The sequence below is a fragment of the Haliotis cracherodii genome, unplaced genomic scaffold (assembly GCF_022045235.1).
Source record: "Haliotis cracherodii isolate W230 unplaced genomic scaffold, xgHalCrac1.p SCAF_13, whole genome shotgun sequence".
Taxonomy (NCBI): Eukaryota; Metazoa; Mollusca; class Gastropoda; order Lepetellida; family Haliotidae; genus Haliotis; species Haliotis cracherodii.
In genome coordinates, this window is record NW_027266268.1 from 26,594,199 (window position 1) to 26,613,259 (window position 19,061).

The following is a 19,061-nucleotide window of genomic DNA, read 5'->3' on the forward strand; positions in this document are numbered from 1 at the left end:
ATGAGAATACATGTGAATACACGTGAATTGATGTGATGAACGTTATGTGCCCTTGAAGGATGAAGCCGACGATGAGGCAAGATGAAACATGTCTGACAACTGATCTAACACAGGAGCTTCACTGACATCCAACATCTAGTCTAACTGCCATCAAACAGACCTGAGATTTCTGCAGCAACAGTTAATGAAAATGTTCAGTCAATGTTTAAGAAGACAAATCATCTTTAGAAAACAAACAAATTCCACATATTTATAATTACAAATTGGGAATAATGGTAAAAACAACTGAGCACAACATATCTGTAGGAATGACTCCATTACGCCCCAAATGTTTAAATAAAAACCTTTTAAAAAAATTAAAAAAAGAATCTGCAAAAGTAACACCTAGAGTAGACCGTACAATGAAGTGCATGATAAATATTCACTTTACACATGATACAGTAGGTCAGATGACCATATGCAAGAGGTTGTGAAATACATCCGAGTGCATACCACACAGTCTCTACAGTGAAAGCTGTATTATAATCTAGCCTATCTGCCAATGCAACAAACACTCTAGCTTGGGTTAGTGGCATATGGCTGCCTACACATAGTTAAGAATATTAGGAATAAAGAAGATTTGCTATAGTATGGATAAACATCTTGTCTTTTTCTTAAAGTAAGACAAACGTTGATTCATTGTAAACAGAACGAATTCCCTCCCTGGTAAATCACATCTACTGACAATAATACCTTGCCCTACAATAGTCAAAAACACATCTTACAATCTAGCAGTACTACCAACACAGAGTAAGGGAACAATAAAGTGGGCGAAATATTTTGGCGTTCTTAAAGTTCCTCATAGTGTACCACCTGCTAACATTTTGTGAGTTCACACACACAGCTTGAGACTGAATACTTACTGATCAATTACATCTGTGAAATAAAAGGGGGCTGGCAACGGTAGGATATTGTATTATGTAGGTCTTTTGGTCAAAGGTTCAAACACAGGATTTGAAACAGATATGTAGGATGCCCTATTCACTTCAAAAGTTTCTTTAAGTCTAGATGAGCCAACATGAAATAAAGCTTGGAAAACACCAGCAAAATCAGTGGACATGTGAGATGAGATGTCACAGTCATTACATTTAAAAGAATTTCTGAGTCTAGTTTACCTAAAGGATTACAATAAAATGTGGACTAACATCTAGTCTCTGAAATGAAAATATTTTACAGATAAATTATCCTCTTAATAAAATACAACAAAAAGGAGCCCAGGGACTTCATTTTGAGAAACTGCAGTAATCTAGACTTGCCAAATATTACAGACCAGCATGGGCTGTATGGGATCAATTTGTTTTCAGGTCTGTATGACAGACAAAGCAAAGTGCATCGTTCCCTTATGTTCGGTTGGTAGTACATGTGCTTCCTAAAAGAACAGTGCACACTCCTATTAATATTCTAATCCAAAATGACCAATATGTTAGTAGAGAGACCAACAATCTGAACATGACCTACCTTTGATGACTGAAATAAACCAAATATTCCCCCTCGTTTCCGACTCTTGCCAGAAACAGTGGATGTCTTATAGGTATTTTTCATGTCTGAAGGCGCTGATTTGGGTGTGGAGTGGTTCGAGTTTTCGGTGGCCTGCATGTTGCTCAGATCTTCGAATGGAATGTCACTGGGGACCTGAAACCCTGACTTGTGCCTCTCGATAACCATCTTTGAATCCTGAAAACATAAGATGAGGTCCGATGAAATGGAGTGAACGCCATGTCCAAAAGTATAGCACTTAAATAGCGACGTACAAGTGTGTGTGAGTGTGTGTGTGTGTGTGTGTGTGTGTGTGTGTGTGTGTGTGTGGGGGGGGGATTGTCTGGTCTGGACTCAATTATTTACAGACCGCCGCCATACAGCTGGAGTATTGCTGAGTGCGGGGTTAAACAACAAACAAACAAACAAACAAACAAACAAACGAACAAAGACTCTAACTCTGTCATCTACTTCCTGGTAAGCATAAATATATACTTCTCTACTAGCAATATTCAACACTACATTCAGACATTAAACAATTGTGCATGGTTGTATTGAGGTCTCACTTCTTTTGCATTTATGGCTGCTGCAGCCTTCTGCATGCCGTCGATGCAGGTGTTGATGATGGGGATGACATTCCTGTCAGCCTCTGCACTCTGACCTATAGCTGACTGGAGGCGGTTGATTCGCTTCTCGTCCATATCTTGTAAACCCTGAAACACACAAAAATAAGCTTGTACTTGTAAAAAGATGAAAGGGTAATATGACATAAAAAGTTGATTAAGATTTTAGATTTGATCTGTTTGTTGTTTAACGCCACACTCAGCAATATTCCAGCTATATGACGGCGGTCTGTAAATAATCGAGTCTGGACCAGACAATCCAGTGATTGATATCATGAGCATCGATCCCCACAACTGAGATATGATGACATGCATCAACTAAGTCAGTGAGCCTGACCACCCGATCCTGTTAGTCGCCTCTTACGACAAGCATAGTCGCCTTTTACGGCAAGCATGGGTTGCTGAAGTCCGACAGATTTGTTCTTGGGCTGATATTTTATTTAAGTAATTATTAATTAAGTATTTTTAAAGTAATGTGATAAACATGACATAACTTTCATTTTTATATACAGTAGGATTAGACCTTTCAAATGGTGTATGACATATAGTCGCAAACATGTTTTACAAGCTGATACTTTCCTTGATAAATGAGTGAGTGAGTGAGTGAGTGAGTGAGTGAGTGAGTTGGGTTTAACACCGCTTTTAACAGTATTCCAGTTATATCATGGCGTGTCAGCTTAATATGGGAGGAAAGCCCAAAGTGATGCAGGTATCAGGCGTTTACCACTTTGGTGAAACCCACAAGCATGGGTATGGTGCTGCCAAACCTAGAAACATAATTGGGGCAAACCGGGATTCGAACCCACAAACATAGGTTTCTAGCGAGTCCAAGGGACGCAATTCTGCACAGTGAATTGCGGTGCCTGAGACGACTGGGCCACAAGTGCCCTCCCTTGATAAATGAAGGCTTCATCTATCACTACTTAATCTCTGGGAACTCGGTGTGATAGCAGTAAAAGCTTCTGTTGGACTGGTTGTGTTTTGTAATTGATATTGCAAGTGTATGTCTCCCTGCTTCATCAAAAATGTTTGGGTCGAATAGGACTGGAACAAGTCCAAATTTACTCCCCGGGTACCCACCCCCCTATTACCCGGGTACCCACCCCTCTACTACCCAGGTACCCACCCCTCTACTACCCGGGTACCCACCCCTTTATTACCCGGGTACCCACCCCTCTACTACCCGGGTACCCACCCCTCTACTACCCGGGTACCCACCCCTCTACTACCCGGGTACCCACCCCTCTATTTCCCGGGTACCCACCCCTCTATTACCCGGGTACCCACCCCTCTATTACCCGGGTACCCACCCCTCTATTACCCGGGTACCCACCCCTCTACTACCCGGGTACCCACCCCTCTATTACCTTGGTACCCACCCCTCTATTACCCGGGTACCCACCCCTCTACTACCCGGGTACCCACCCCTCTATTACCCGGGTACCCACCCCTCTACTACCCGGGTACCCACCCCTCTATTACCCGGGTACCCACCCCTCTATTACCTTGGTACCCACCCCTCTATTACCCGGGTACCCACCCCTCTACTACCCGGGTACCCACTGTGGGTCTCAAGAGACAGGTACAAAATGTCCAATTGGCAAAACGTATTTAGATACAGGTATCAAACAATCTGGTCATGTATACAATAAAGTTGACTTAAGTTATATCTTTATTCAACAATAGTCCGAAAGAATGGGTGCATAGTCAGAAAGAAATGCGAACATTAGTGACTTGTAGCGTAACCATAGAGTTTTAGATAATTTTTGTCTTTAAACAATACATCACGTGACTAACCACAAGTCTGGGTTGTCCCCTGGGTACCCGGGTCCTACTCGTTACCCCCTCGACCCGGGTACCCGAGTTACCATTTTTAAATGTGCTGGCCCTTAAACATTTTCAACATCATTCGTAAAGGAATATTCTTTCATAGACTTTTCAAACAGAGAGTCATCCAGCTGTACATAGTTGATAAGGAGATCACTCAATTCACTATATTTCATACGTTGTACTCATGGTCAAAGGGACGATGCAGTTTACCGGGTGCAGGCTGATCTCTACCATCTCGCTCAATTACTGCGCTATAGTGTGACCGCTGTCTCGCAATACTACTCCAGTGACTCTCGCTTCACGATCCTTCAACACCCCTTTTCGGTCTTAGGGAAACTTACACATCTTTACGATCAAACACCCCTTTTCGGTTTTAGGGAAACTAACACATTTTTACGATCCAACATATCTTTTCGGTCCTTAGGGTTAGCTTGCTTAGGGCAAGGGTAGGCCATAAATTCTTACCTTTTCAAGAGTTAATCTGATTGGTCGGTCAGGTTGACATAAACAATAGCGGGTGTAGTTTCAAGAAAAGATTAATGGGACATCACACGCATGCGCAAGTCATTGTTTACTTAATTGCGCATGACTGTTATAATTTTGGTAATAAACTTAAGATAACTTAGCACTAAGACAGATTCAAGAAACGTAGCACTAAGACAGCTTCAAGAAACATAGCACTAAGACAGCTTCAAGAAACTTAGCACTAAGACAGCTTCAAGAAACGTAGCACTAAGACAGCTTCAAGAATGGGCTTAGATAAGATCTTTTTCACAATGAGACATTTATGACAATCTTAGTAACAGGACTGTGAACAGGCTGCCAGGTGAGCTACAAAAGGTCCTTGCTCAAACAAATTGCATACAGTAAACTACATTTATAACCAAGACGTTTATAACCAACTGACGGATATAACGAACAGTTAGTTTTTTTGTCCTGTCCCTAAGCTGTATATGCTGCATACATGCTTATAACAAACTACGGTTATAACAAACTCAAATAAGTGGTCCCTTTGAGTTGGTTATGACTGTAGTTCACGGTATGTTGTGAATGATGAAGACGGGTGTACTACCTGAAATACTTGTGGCATGCCGGTGGAATAATACTCTCTCTGATGAGCATTGGTCTGCTGGAGCTGGGCAGCGTACTCGTTTTTGCAATCCTCACATTGAGAAGCCTTCGTATTCATCACAATTCGATGCTGCAAAGTTAAGAAATAAAACATGGGAGTCCAAGCATGGTGAAACTTGAAATGGTAAAAGTCCTACTGCAGTCCGTGCCAAATACTCTCAACCTCCTAGTCTGAAATTTTCACAACTTTCAGCTGATAATAGTATATACATAACACTTTTACCTATGTTCCATTTGAGGAACAAACCTGGAGCCTTCCTGTGACAGGAAGATCATTCTCTCACTACACTAGCTCTTCCCACATACATAGCCCAGTACTGAAGTCAAGCTCTACTCAAACAAGACTGACACACAGGGTGATAATTACCTTTTCCACTTCAGCTCGGGACAGATTGATGTCTGCATCAGCCTTCCTGTAATTGTCTAGAGCCTTTTCACTGTCTTTGAAAGCCCTTTCGTACTGTCGTTTTGACTGAAAGGTGTAGAAATAATGTCAACACCATGTAAAGTTATTCTTATACCTCAGAAACAGTACACAACATACCTTTAACTCAGAGATATTGCATCAATCTACATTTCTTCACTTGAGAATATACAATCAATACAAAAATGACCATGTCATATTTATTTTTACTACAATTTGAAAGCATTAATTACTTTCAAGAAATGCCGGATGTCATATTTGCATGCAATGTAATTACTCTGATCAGTTGTTTAAAACAAATTCCTCTGAACAATTTTTGTTTGTTTGTTTGTTGTTTAACGCCACACACAGCAATATTCCAGCTAAATGAACAGACAATCCAGTGATTGAAATCATGAATATCGATCCATGCAATTGGGATACAATGACATGCATCAACCAAGTCAGAGAGCTTGACCACCCGATCCCGTTAGTCGCCTCTTCCGATAATCATAGTCGCCTCTTACGGCAAGCATGGGTTGCTGAAGACCTATTCTACCCCGGATCTTCACGGGTCTCCTCTGCACAAACATCAATTCAAGTAGTGTAGTGTCTACCGCTGAAACTGTGATAGCTGGCACACAGTCTTGAGCGTTACCTCTCTTTGTTCAAGAACACGGAAGCAGGCAACCACATGGCATATGTAATTGATACAAACACCTAAGAAAATAGAGCTTGCATAGCCTTGTACTTATTCTACAAGTTGGTATCTAACAGTACTCCCAATTGTCTCCCCTTGCTCAGGTGTCCCAACCTGTTGGTAACTCCCAACAGAGAAGTCACGGCCATGCATCTCACCTTATCTAACTGTTGGTATGACTGTTTAAGTGAATCTTGAATCCTTGTTCCTTCATGTAAATGCTGAAATGATAAACACACATCCATGAACACCCCACAGGAGCTAAGACATGAAAACGTGGCAGATTTTAATCATTATCACACACGCTTTATGGGGATTGTGTCCTGTTTGTAAATGTGTGGCCATTTCTATATTAAGTGTGTACATATCCTATAGTTTGGTTGATCCCTGTAGGTTGGGAAGTAGGCCTGTAAGGGATGGATCTCTCCACCATTTGGAAATCTATAACTAATGTCTATATGACACCTCTTTATATGTATCAATTATAAACAATAGGGTTTCTATGAGTTTTGTAAAAGCATGAAAACAATAGTCTATTTTTAAACATCTTTTAATGTGTGCATCTGTCAATAAAACAACTTAAAAAGGATTTTGGGGGTAAATTAACCAATGATCAACCAGACATTCTAACTTCTTAATTTGCATTGCATCCAGCTTCACTTTAAAATACAAAATTTGGTGTGTTATGATTAAGACTGGTTTTACGCCACACTTAGCAATATTCCAGCGATATCATGGTGGTGGTAACCAGAAACCCACATCACACCCATCTAGGGAATCAAACCTGTGCTTGCGACATGACGAGCCAATGCTTAACCACTTGGCTACCCCAGGCCCCTATTAAGACTGAGTCTGAAACAAGCAATCACCCTTTTCCTCTCCTGTCTGAGCTCCCCAATGAGAGCCTGCAGGTCTTTAAAGACGGTGCCCTGCAGGTTCTCAGCCACCATCTCATGCTGGCCCGCGATGTCATGCAGCTCCTTCACCATGTCCACAAACGCCCGCGACCACGTAAACCTGAAACACAAACCCACGGATTAGTTACAATAGCCACCAGCTGTTTACTTATGTAATGTTTGTTGTTAAAGTAGGACCATTTTGGTCTTCACTGTAAAGTTTTCCCCAAAACCAGCATCACATGGCTGCAGTATTCCTTCCATGTAAAATAAGACCTGTTTTCCCCCAAACCAGCATCACATGGCTGGAGTATTCCCTTCCTGTAAAGTAAGACCTGTTTTCCCCCAAACCAGCATGCCTTTGCTGAAGTCTTCCTTCCATGTAAAATAAGACCTGTTTTCCCCAAAACCAGCATGCCTTTGCTGAAGTCTTCCTTCCATGAAAAATAAGACCTGTTTTCCCCAAAACCAGCATGCCATGGCTGGAGTATTCCTTCCATGTAAAATAAGACCTGTTTTCCCCAAAACCAGCATGCCATGGCTGAAGTATTCCTTCCACGTAAAATAAGACCTGTTTTCCCCAAACCAGCATCACATGGCTAAACGGATTTTCTTCAGACCCGACAAGAGCTGTTGAGATAAAAGACTACAGGATGGAAAGAGCTGGAGTCCCTACCTGACTGTCAGGTATATAGAGGGGATGTCATCCACCTGGGAGGGAGGGAGGGAGGGAGGGAGGGGGTAATACACAGCCCCACCCACACCTCCGGACAGTTGCCAGGAAACACAACTTTACACAGGTAGGTGGGTAGGATCATGCAGAGTTGCCATAGATGAAGCCAGCTAGGAACGAGATAAACACACTGGGGCAGCTATAGATACTGGTTACACCTTCACAGGTGAGATGTCAGTATAGAAGGACTGTCTGTGTCATTCCTTTGGGTCAAAGCCATTCCAGGAAGAATAAAGATCCTATTGATGATTAGATGCAAGATGGAATGTTACTTAGTCACTGTCATAGCAGTGTGAGAAATTGGCCTTGACTAACTGCCCAATAGTTAAGGTATCATAAGGACTAGTACAAACTTGCCCTTTTTAAGGGTTTTGCTAGATGTAATCATTATTAGGACTAGTGGACGAAAACTGTTAGTTTCTACCGCTGCATAGGGTCAAGTCATAGGGTAATAGACAAGTGCTTGACCATGTCTGTATTATTACAAACTTTGGTATGAACAATCAGCCAGTGTTTAATTGTCCTCACATACTTAACACATTTATTGCTAAGCAGGAGCAGTGACTGAGTCAGTAAGTGAAAGTTATTGCATGGTACAGATAGCAATACTACACCTCTACCAGTCTGTAATAAACTGAAGGTTAGACAAACCAGAGGTTGATAGCATGAGCACCAATCCATGCCACTGGGCATACTGACACTCAGCCAGGTCAGCTCTCATGACAAGGAGGGCATGGAATTAGTTCTTAAACCTGTTTCTCTGAGATCACTCACAATGTATGTTTTACTGGATTACACCTCTTCAGCCCAGTGAAGTCTCCAGCCCATATTCATATGTAGCAGCCATTGTGATCACCCAATCTCCAAAATAGTCCTTTTTGTTTGTTGTTTAACACCTCACTCAGCAATATTCCAGCTACATGACGGCGGTCTGTAAATAAGAGTCTGGACCAGACAATCCAGTGATTGACATCATCAGCATCAATCTACGCCATTGGAATACGATGACATGCATGAACCAAGTCAGTGAGTCTGATACCGTTAGTCACCTCTTACGACAAGCATAGTCGCCTTTTATGGCAAGCATGCCAAATTAGTCAGTTCATACAACACAGGGTACTGAAGGCCAAAGCTCAAACCTCCACTGCACCACTGTTACAAAGCATTGCATGTTCCTGTAATCATGGTAATGTTCTGTCAATCATGTATTTTCTTTGTGTCGCACACACTTAGTCTGATTACACCATCACAATCTATCAAAACCAAAACCTAAAGCCCGTGTGTTTTATTTCATATGAAAACAATCAACAAAGAGGACGAAAGAAGCCAGCATTGCCTAATCACCAGCCTACTACACAAGATAAACAGGATTAAATTGCTTTTTATGATTACGCCGGTGTGGAGACTGTACTGGATGCCAGGCCAGGTTCACCAGCTGTTTCTTATCATAGCCTGGAGTTGGTAATAATGTAGAAGGCACAGAGCTTTGGGTGACTATCTGCCCTGGCAGGGAGGAGGAGGAGGTATCTTCAACACAAAAACCTGTGTCAGCAGTTTCTGGTTGACTGCAGCTAGACATGATATGGGTGTTACGTGGCTTGTCTTCCAGGTTGTTTAAGCATATCAGGCCAGTTGAAGGCTTTTCAGAGCTTCTTGGTGAGAATGAGTGAGGTGGGTTCTACACTTCTTTTAGCAATATTCCAGCCATATCACAGGAGGGTACACCAACAATAGGCTTCACATACTGTACATGCATGTGGGGAACCCAGCCTTGGCCTTTCAAGATGGACCACCTCCGAGGTCTTGTGGTAGAAACTACGCCCGGAGAGCAGCAAGACTGGGGTTCAATCCCAGCCGCATCATACCAAAAGAAGTTAAAAGATGGTACTTGTTGTTACCCTGCCTGGTGCTTGGCAATAAGGGGCTAAAACAAGGACTAGTTGGTTTGGAGTCAGTATACAGCGTCTGAGTGGAGTATTCATGTTAAAACTACAGCATGGTATCTCAGTGGGCTAGCACTATAAAATCTGCATTAGTCCTGACTAGTACAAGTGTATGTGCACGCTCGCACACAGCGATACAAGTGCAATCATCTTGGACTCGACGTTAAACCCCATTTCACCCCACCTTTCAGGATGACAAATGAATACTCTAACCACTAGGCTACCCCACCAGCCCTAGTATGGTAAGAGGCAGGATACAAACTGTGGGAAGGCTTGTCTGTAAACAAGGAAATAAAGTGGTGTGGCCTTATGTTGACTGCATGTTGAAAGGGACCAATAGATAAGTAGGTCAACAGGGGTTAATAAGAATATTCATCATCAACTGTTCTTATTGTCCTCCATTTTCAACTTTTAAAGTACACACCAACATTGTAACATAATGAGGCAAGGTACGTGCTAATCCGCAGCACACATGGCTGTCACAGGTAAGCTGATTGTGGTCACTCCATGAGGTCAAATTCTCAGCCAGATAATCAGGACCTCAGGGAGTCGCCTCTTTCTATATATCATTGTACTTTACATGGGCCAGATGACCATGTGACCTTGGGGAAACGCCCCCTTTTTTATACCATTGTACTCACATGGGAAAGCCGAACTATACAATAGGTGTAAAATGTTTATTCTGATTACCAGCAGGATGCAGTTTACCTGCATACCTTATCTGTTTGGAAATCTACCTCAGCAATTGTACAATAAATACGGTTATTCTGTATATTAGCTGCATTTTCACTACAACCCATGTTGTTTATTTTCAAACACAATTGTGACTACAATGTCAACAATACTGTGGATAGATATCTATCTGTTTTTAACATGACACAGATTATGAATCATATTTGATTTATAACCTTCACATACCACTAACACAACCACCTTTCTTGGCTGACCACTTGCTTGTCGTGTGCCACGCCCCCTTCTCACCATTGCGGTCACAATTACAAGAGACCACTGGTGATCCAAGTGCCACACCCCCTTTTCACCATTATGGTCACAATTACAGCTGACCACTGGTGATCCAAGTGCCACACCCCCTTTTCACCATTATGGTCACAATTACAGCTGACCACTTGGGATCCAAGTGCCATGCCCCCTTTTCACCATTATGGTCACAATTACAGCTGACCACTGGTGATCCAAGTGCCACACCCCCTTCTCACCATTATGGTCACAATTACAGCTGACCACTGGTCATCTAAGTGCCACGACCCCTTCACATGACTTTTTGCATGGGTGCCTCCTTATCTGAGCTGCCATTCCTGTGACTCCATTCTATATGGTAATGAACAGAATAAGCTTGCTCTGTGATCACCTGTGTGATGGAGAGATTGTGGTTATCCTACAGAGATCAGCAGTGGGCCATGCAATACTGACATCTGACACCTAGTGCTGCTAACACACCAGGATGTATATCACAACAGTTCTGTGAACAAGAAAATAAAGTGAAATGGCCTTATGACTGTTGACTGCATGTTGCTAGGGACCGATAGACAAGTAGGTCGACAGGGGTTACTTAATAAGAATGTTCATGACCAAGTACTGTTTCTCATTTTCTTCCATCTTCAACTTTTAAAGTACACACCAACATTGTAACAGGTAAGCCAATTGTGGTCACTCCATGAGGTCAAATTCTCAGCCACATAACCATGTGATCTTGGGGACACGCTCCTTTCTATAGATCATTGTACTTTGAGTGAGTGAGTGAGTGAGTGAGTGAGTGAGTGAGTGAGTGAGTGAGTCAGTTGGGCGTAACGTCGCTTTTAACAGTATTCCAGTTTTATCACGGCATGTCAGCTTAATGTGGGAGGAAAGCTCGAAGTGATGCAGGTCTTAGACATTTACCACTTCGGTGCTGACAAACCAAGAAACATAACTGGGGCAAACCAGAATTCGAACCCACAATCATAGCTTTCTGGCATGCCCAAGGGATGCAACTCCGTGCAACGAACTGCGGCGCCTTAGACAACTGGGCTAGTTGGGCTAGATGACACGCCCCTTTCTTTATTTTATTGTACTTTCAACATGGGCTAGATGACCATGTGACCTTGGGGACAGGCCTCTTTCTATCCTTTTTTTTCCCTTTACATTTTTATTGGATGTAGGTCATTCCAACAATTACATGAAAAGCATATGACATGTTGACCAGAAGTTGTAAAGTTTATCGATATTGTCGGTCATAGCAGCTGCACATTTTGTTACATAATAGTATTCTGACTGTTTAAGTATTATTGGACTCAAATACTGCCATACATCTGACACCCGCTGTACCCAATACACTGAGCTGTACATCAGAACAATTCCTGTATCTGCATCAGTCAACAAGACTTCCATATCAACACCAGGTGTTAATGGCCAATGTTAAAGTTGATTAATGCATTTAAATAATCCATAAAGTAAACATCAATACTGACTAAGTGGCAACCCATCTGCTGGCAAATTGTTGTCGGCAGTGTTATCATCAAGTATAACAAATACTGATTCAGTGGTGCCACTGTCGGTTGTCACGTACAGCATGGTGACGGTGATGTGGTGGTGGTGTGGTGTGGTGTGGTGTTGGGATGGTGTGGTGGTGGTGTGATGGTGTGATGGTGTGGTGGTGTGATGGTGTGGTGGTGGTGTGATGGTGTGATGGTGTGGTGGTGTGATGGTGTGGTGGTGTGATGGTGTGATGGTGTGGTGGTGTGATGGTGTGGTGGTGATGTGATGGTGTGATGGTGTGGTGGTGTGATGGTGTGATGGTGTGATGTGGGGTAACAGAGTTGAGTTACATAAGTCCGAGATGGAATGTTGTATGACAACAGTCTGTATATGACAGCGGTCTGTAAATAATCGAGTCTGGACCAGACAATCCAGTGATTGTGTCATGAGCATCAATCCACACAATTGGGATCCAAGTCAGCGAGCCTGACCACCTGATGCCGTTAGTCACCTCTTTCGACAAGCATAGTCGCCTTTTACAGCAAGCATGGGTTGCTGAAGACCTATTCTAACCCTAGATGGGTGTGCTGTGGGTGTGGGTTGTGCTGTGTGCAGTTGTGTAGTTGTCAGGGGTAGGCACCATGGGTCAAATCTAACGAGTCCACAGCTTATTTCGGAATAGTGGTAATGTAAAATTGCTAGATTATGGTAGAAAACAACTTAGTTAGTCCCTATGGATTTTCACGTCTCTCTGACTAACAGACAAGAGGTCGTGTCTATCCCCAAGTGTGGGGGGTCTGTAGTGGGGTTGTGTAGAGTGAAGAGTGATAATGCCATGGTGAGTTGTGTAGTGTGGGATCAGTGTATGCAGCTGAACTGGCAAATCTAATAAATATGCCTTAAAGAAACGTGTTAGTTTCAAAAAGGTGCAGTGAAAAGCCAAGTGTCAGGCTTGATAACAAAGTACCCGCTTCTAATGTCTTTTGTTATGACATGGCCTGGGAATCAAAGCACTGACCTTTCACTTTCCAGGCTGATGCTCTATCAATATGCCATAACTTTAGATTGTCTATTGAAACTTCAAAAGCATACCAAAGTCCGCATATTATGCATCCTGCTCGAACCACAACCCTACTAAGAACGAAAATTTACATTGAAGTCCACATTTTACTTCTTTTTTTTTAAGCTTATAAGGGGTATATAATTGGTTAGTAACTATTATCCAAAAGGTTTAGTTTCAACAAAGTTTGAACAGCTTGCCATCCCCTTAAAAAAGCATTTCAGTTATATCCCAATGTGTCAGCTTCAGGCAGAAGATGCAACATCGCCTGGCATCTCAAGTGGTCTCTCTCTTCCCCGTCTCTATGACGTGATCTAACATGGTTTTCACATAAAGTCAAGGTAACAGATCGTACAGTATTATTGTGTCAATATCTAGCAGAAAATAGTGTTGATACGATTGGGTATCATGTCACGATTACATTCTATCGATATGAAACGCTCATATGCAAGAGCCATATCTCAAACCACAAACCAACACTTTTCTGCACGAATATTCAAATCTGTCAGGTTATTGGCACTATCTAAAAATGTCCACTCTTTAATAAAGCAACCCAATCAGGTCTAAAATCGTGTTGTTCCTGCCATGAGATTGACTCGGCTAATTGTTGAACTTGCGATCAATACACTGGAACAGACGGAACCATGGATAAAACTGCAGTCTTTTAGGCCATAAATCTTCCAAGAATATTGGCTTTACTTCATCCCACCAGACCTCTAAAAGACATATACTGATTTCATTAGATTTTGTCCCTTGTGAATTGACATTCAACTGGAAAGTCATAATGAATTCTTCAAAGGAATAAAGGTGACAGAAACCTTTCGATATGACAACGAGTTCCATTGTATGTTTCAGTGTAGTATTTACTCTTCATGGTCGTCTTGACATGGCAGCTGAGTGTTCCACACTATCTTCCTAACAACCAGTGTCCGAAATAACTGCCTGCACGTGGCTGGTAACCTTTTTGCCAGGCTGCATGAAATTTTCCTCCACCTGCCTGACTTTCTGGCACATAAATATATGACTACTTTCGTATTCAGTTTTATTATGACTCCTTGTAGATTCTCCAGTAATTGGTTGCATTATTTCAACTGAATCCAGACACTATTTGTCTCATATTTTGTTTGGGGTGATTTTTCATTATTTATTATGTCTGAGTGTGGGCAGGTAACTTTGAAGATGGGCAGGAAACACTGATGGGTCACCTGCCCGACTGTCCTGGATGGGTTTTAAAATAATTTCAAACAACTGAAAAATCTTTCTTCATGACAAGCTATTACCCTCGTTTTCAGTATAATAATATAATAAATAATAAATAATTAAAAATCCACATTCAGGGCACCATTGAAATGGAGACAGGCAGTGATGGAGCTGATAATCTGACCAAACAGACGGTTCAAGTTGGTGTAGGAAGGACGTTTACCACTAGACTGATCAGTATAGCAAGAAATATTCAACAGTTTAAGAGTTCTGCTCTGGAAATGGAAAACGGACAGCTTACAGACGATGATTGTTACACAGATTATGATAGGTAAAATATTTCACACAGGGGTACAATGATTGTATGTGAGCCCACCATCAGAGCATGGCTCCTGGCATGAACAAAGTACAATTCCACACGTGTCATACTTACACATAATCATCTTCTTCTTTCTTCCGTGGTTGATAACTCTTCACTAGTTTTCTGAAACAAACAATGACAACAATTACATGATTATATCAATGTGGTCTCAGTTGAAGTCATAACACTCACAGCAATATTGAGGAACATCAAGGCTGCAGACATTTGGGTTTCACTACGGCAGTTTGCGACTATATTCAAGTATGATTATGTCATGCTTCAATAAGGGGTGGTCGGGGAGCCTAGTGGTTAAAGCGTCTACTCGTCATGCCAAAGACCCGGGTTCGATTCCCGACATGGGTACAATGTGTGCTTAACTAGGAGTCAGACACACAGGATGAGACAGTGCTCAACTCGGTTAAACATTGAACAAAAGCAGGGCTCCCTTTCACAAAGTGAAGTGTTGTTAACAACGTACTCATCAATATTCCAGCTATATTCCAGCTTGACCACCCGATGCCGTTATCGCCTTCAACGTGACCCATTGTAACCCTGGGCTCACAAGTTACAAATTATATCAATTACAAAATAAAATTTCACTATGAATCTAGTCCAGTAGTCAGAAAGGAATATGCACTTGGCCACTCCTGAAATGGCATGGTTCAATAGTAAAAATATACTTAACCAATGATTAGTGCTATAAATGGCTATACAAAGTTATTATTGTTCAAGAATGAGATCGGAAAATGAGTGAGTTGGTCAGCTAATAGTTGAATTGACCAGCTTCAAGATGGTGTGCAGTGACGAGGACACCATTAATCAATCAGTGGGAGTACACGCTGTCACCTCGCCATGACGGCTTGCACCTACATCAAACACACCTACCCCTGCAGGGCTCTCCCACAGCCTATCAAATACCCAGGAGTAGTACCTGATTGAGTACTGTGTCAGTCCACACAGAGATCACAGAGTGTAGTAATTGTCACCTGCATCGGAAGGGTTTCCAAAATCAAAAGACTGCCCTTATCAATAAATGGCCTGTATTTTAACAAGCTGAAGACACAAGAAAAGTATGAAATTCCATAACCTCTATTGTAAACTACATCAGATTTTGAAAATCAAAAGACTGCCCTTATCAAATGGCCTGCATTTTAACAAGCTGGAGTGAGTGAGTGAGCTACATTGCTCCCCGCAATTGGGATCCATGACATGCATCAACAAAGTCAGCAAGCCTGACCACCCAATCCTGTTAGTCACCTCTTATGACAAGCATAGTCACCTTTTACGACAAGCATTGGTTGCTGAAGATCTGTTCTACCCCGGATCTTCAAGGGTTTCACTGAAACCACGATGATAGCTAACTGTTGGGCTTATCGTTGGCACAGGCACTATGAGTGTCCCAATGTAGGTTACAGTGTCTTATGGAGTCTGCCATCTACCTAAGCCACAAGCAATCTCAATCAATATCGGAAATATCATCTTAATCTCAACCCAACTATCCTTAGCGCTTAGATTCCCTGTCCAATCAAGAACCCTTTTACAATCATTAGGGTCAACCCCCATTTACAATCCTTATGGGTAACAACCCCCCAGGGTTTTACTGGATGCAAGGTATAGCATCCTACATGCATACAAATTGTGAATGGGCGCAAATAATACTCACTGTGAGTCCTGTTGGACGCAAGAAAGTTTGACTGTGTCAATAAACTTATCAACATTGCAGACTGCATGTCACATATAAGTGATATTTCTTTTCTCGTAAGAAATACACTGAAAAGATCAAGGTGTCAATGGGAAACTTCTTCAGTCTAACATTAGAATCCCTATCTATAACAGGCTAAAAGTTTCTGATCATGCGCAATGGCTTGACATCCAGAAAATCTTGGCCCCCAAAATCTATTACTGAGTTCTTTAGAAGCCAAAAGTAGATGGACCCAGGTAAATCCCTGATCGTGTTCTGGTTAATACCATTGATGACCATTAGGGTTAGTTGTGAGTTAGGGTTGGCTATCCCACCTCTTGTAGCGAATCTTTCCTGAGGTAATCCAATGAAACCCATTGTAATCCGGGGTAACTCTGTATTCTTATCAACAAAAAATATGTACCTCTGGAACATTCTAATTGTATTTCTTCTGGCTCCAACAGCATTGATGACTGTTGGAATCACACAAATCAGACAACTATCGAAATGCATCAATATGAAATAGCCTTCAGAAATAAGGTACAAGGACCAAAATTTTCAATTAATTATTTCAAAGAATGACTTTGCAACAAAATCAATATGATGGCATCAAGTTACTCTCAAATTCCCCTCTTCTGAACATGCAAACTCCTCAGGCATTTCTAAATCGGTACAAAATTACAAATTAATTCTATTAATCTACAATTTCTTTTCCTTTTCGATTGTTCAGCCAATGGCCACCAAATACTTCCACTCCATTCTGGAGATGCCTGGCTAAGAAGCAAGGACAACAGAGAATGAATATCATCTGGCTGAATACAATTGCAGGTGTGGACTACATTCCAATAGTGGCCAGACAATGGAGTGTGTTCCTGCGAGGTGTACCAAATTTCCAGAGCCCATCGGCTTCAGCATGGTGCAACCAGCCATATTGTATTGGCTGAAGGCCACACATAGTCAGGATGCTCCGCCATTACGACCACTTTCACTCGGACCCCCAGTGGCCATACTAGATGTATGGCAAGGTGTTTGACTTGGTCACCCATATTTGTCTTGGCCTCCTTTAACAATGTTGATTATGCTAAAACAAAAGCTGTATCGCTCTGGGAATATAAAAATAATCCACAGTGCTAACATGCTTCTGATCTGTCCATCAGGTAGTGTTGATTCACAAGGCTGTGAAGTATTGGTCAAGTATTACAATAGAGTCATACAATAACGGACAGTGTGTTGTCCGATCTCACTTGACAATATGTCAGCCTACCATGGTGGGTTGGTAATTCTGGGAGAAAGACCTGAAGTTACCATGTATTGAACATAGGGTGAGTTGAGTTGAGTTGAGTTGAGTTGAGTTTAAACCTGTTTCAAATTGTATATCATGTTATTATATGTGCCAAATTATTACTGTAATGTTTGCATTGTTCTGAGTGGGCACTTAGTTCAGAAAATGTTCTTCTTTCTTCTTCTTCTATCTATCAAACATATTTTCAACCAGAACTCTTCAGACAAAATGTGTGAATAATAAGCATGAAAACAACTTGAGAAAATATGCCCAGAGTTGATGAGAAGGCTATATTTGTGCCGTGACAGCAGTAATTAGACTTGCGCAAGTCTTGGAGGAAATAACTTTCAGAAATCATAATTTCTAGATTATATAAATGATAAGAACAAGTTGTCCCTATAAGAGACTTGCTCATTGATGTACTATCCGCTCATCAAGACTTGCCTATAAGGATATAATAACTATACACCCGTGGACTTGTCATTCAGCACAGCCATGGAGCAAGGCTAAGCAATGATGTGAATCATGACTTATGACCCCAGGCACAAGCTAACCAACCCATCACCAGGTCAGTCATGCAAGGAGCCTGTGGTCACACTTGATGCTTCAACCCAAATATCTTTGTCCAAGGACAGTCATGTTTGTTGTGTAAAACATCGTAACTCCAGGACACATTCTCCATGTTGAACAAAGGTGTTTTGGCTGTATTGGGTGGGTCCAAACAGCAAAGATACACAACTGATTTTAATTACAAATCTTGCATATGGTAGATGGTTCTTGAGCGGGTTTAGAAGCTCGGCTACCCTGCAGCGATGTACATCCAAACCAGCTGCTCCGGTCCCCCAAAGCTGGGTTGAGCCGACATCGGTCCAAGATTACACACACACAACATTTTCACTCAAATCTCAGTCTTGTTTAGAATAAAAATTAGAAAAGTACGACAGGAAGGGCGGCAATGGCTTTTTCAAAGTTATGTCAAATGGAAAAGTTGACATATGGCACCAGAGTGGGGAAAGGTAAACCTCATGATGGCCAACCGCTGTTCAAATATTGGACCAATGTGTAGAAGTGGTCCATCGTCAGCACACTGCGATTGGGAGGATGAAGAGATGCTGTTCGTCTGTTTATAAAAAAGCAATTGTATTTATTTTCCACGGCAATGCCATAGCAGTGGGACTCTGACTATGACAGTGTGTATTTATTTAAACACAACTACACTTCATCAGTG

At 41.8% G+C, this 19,061-nt stretch overlaps 1 protein-coding gene across 1 annotated transcript in view; it reads right to left on the reverse strand.

Moving 5' to 3' along the window:
* The window catches only part of LOC139458562 (cdc42-interacting protein 4 homolog), a 29,044-nt gene extending 10,346 nt beyond the window's left edge, over positions 1–18,698 (reverse strand). Inside the window, exons 1-8 of the mRNA XM_071239990.1 lie at positions 18,637–18,698; positions 14,943–14,993; positions 7,072–7,219; positions 6,361–6,423; positions 5,440–5,571; positions 5,041–5,169; positions 2,082–2,228; positions 1,494–1,713 (exon numbers count right to left, since the gene is read on the reverse strand). Of these exons, the coding sequence (XP_071096091.1) occupies positions 1,494–1,713; positions 2,082–2,228; positions 5,041–5,169; positions 5,440–5,571; positions 6,361–6,423; positions 7,072–7,219; positions 14,943–14,993; positions 18,637–18,698 (952 nt within the window). The remainder of the gene's footprint in view (positions 1–1,493; positions 1,714–2,081; positions 2,229–5,040; positions 5,170–5,439; positions 5,572–6,360; positions 6,424–7,071; positions 7,220–14,942; positions 14,994–18,636) is intronic.
* Positions 18,699–19,061: the final 363 nt, after the last annotated feature.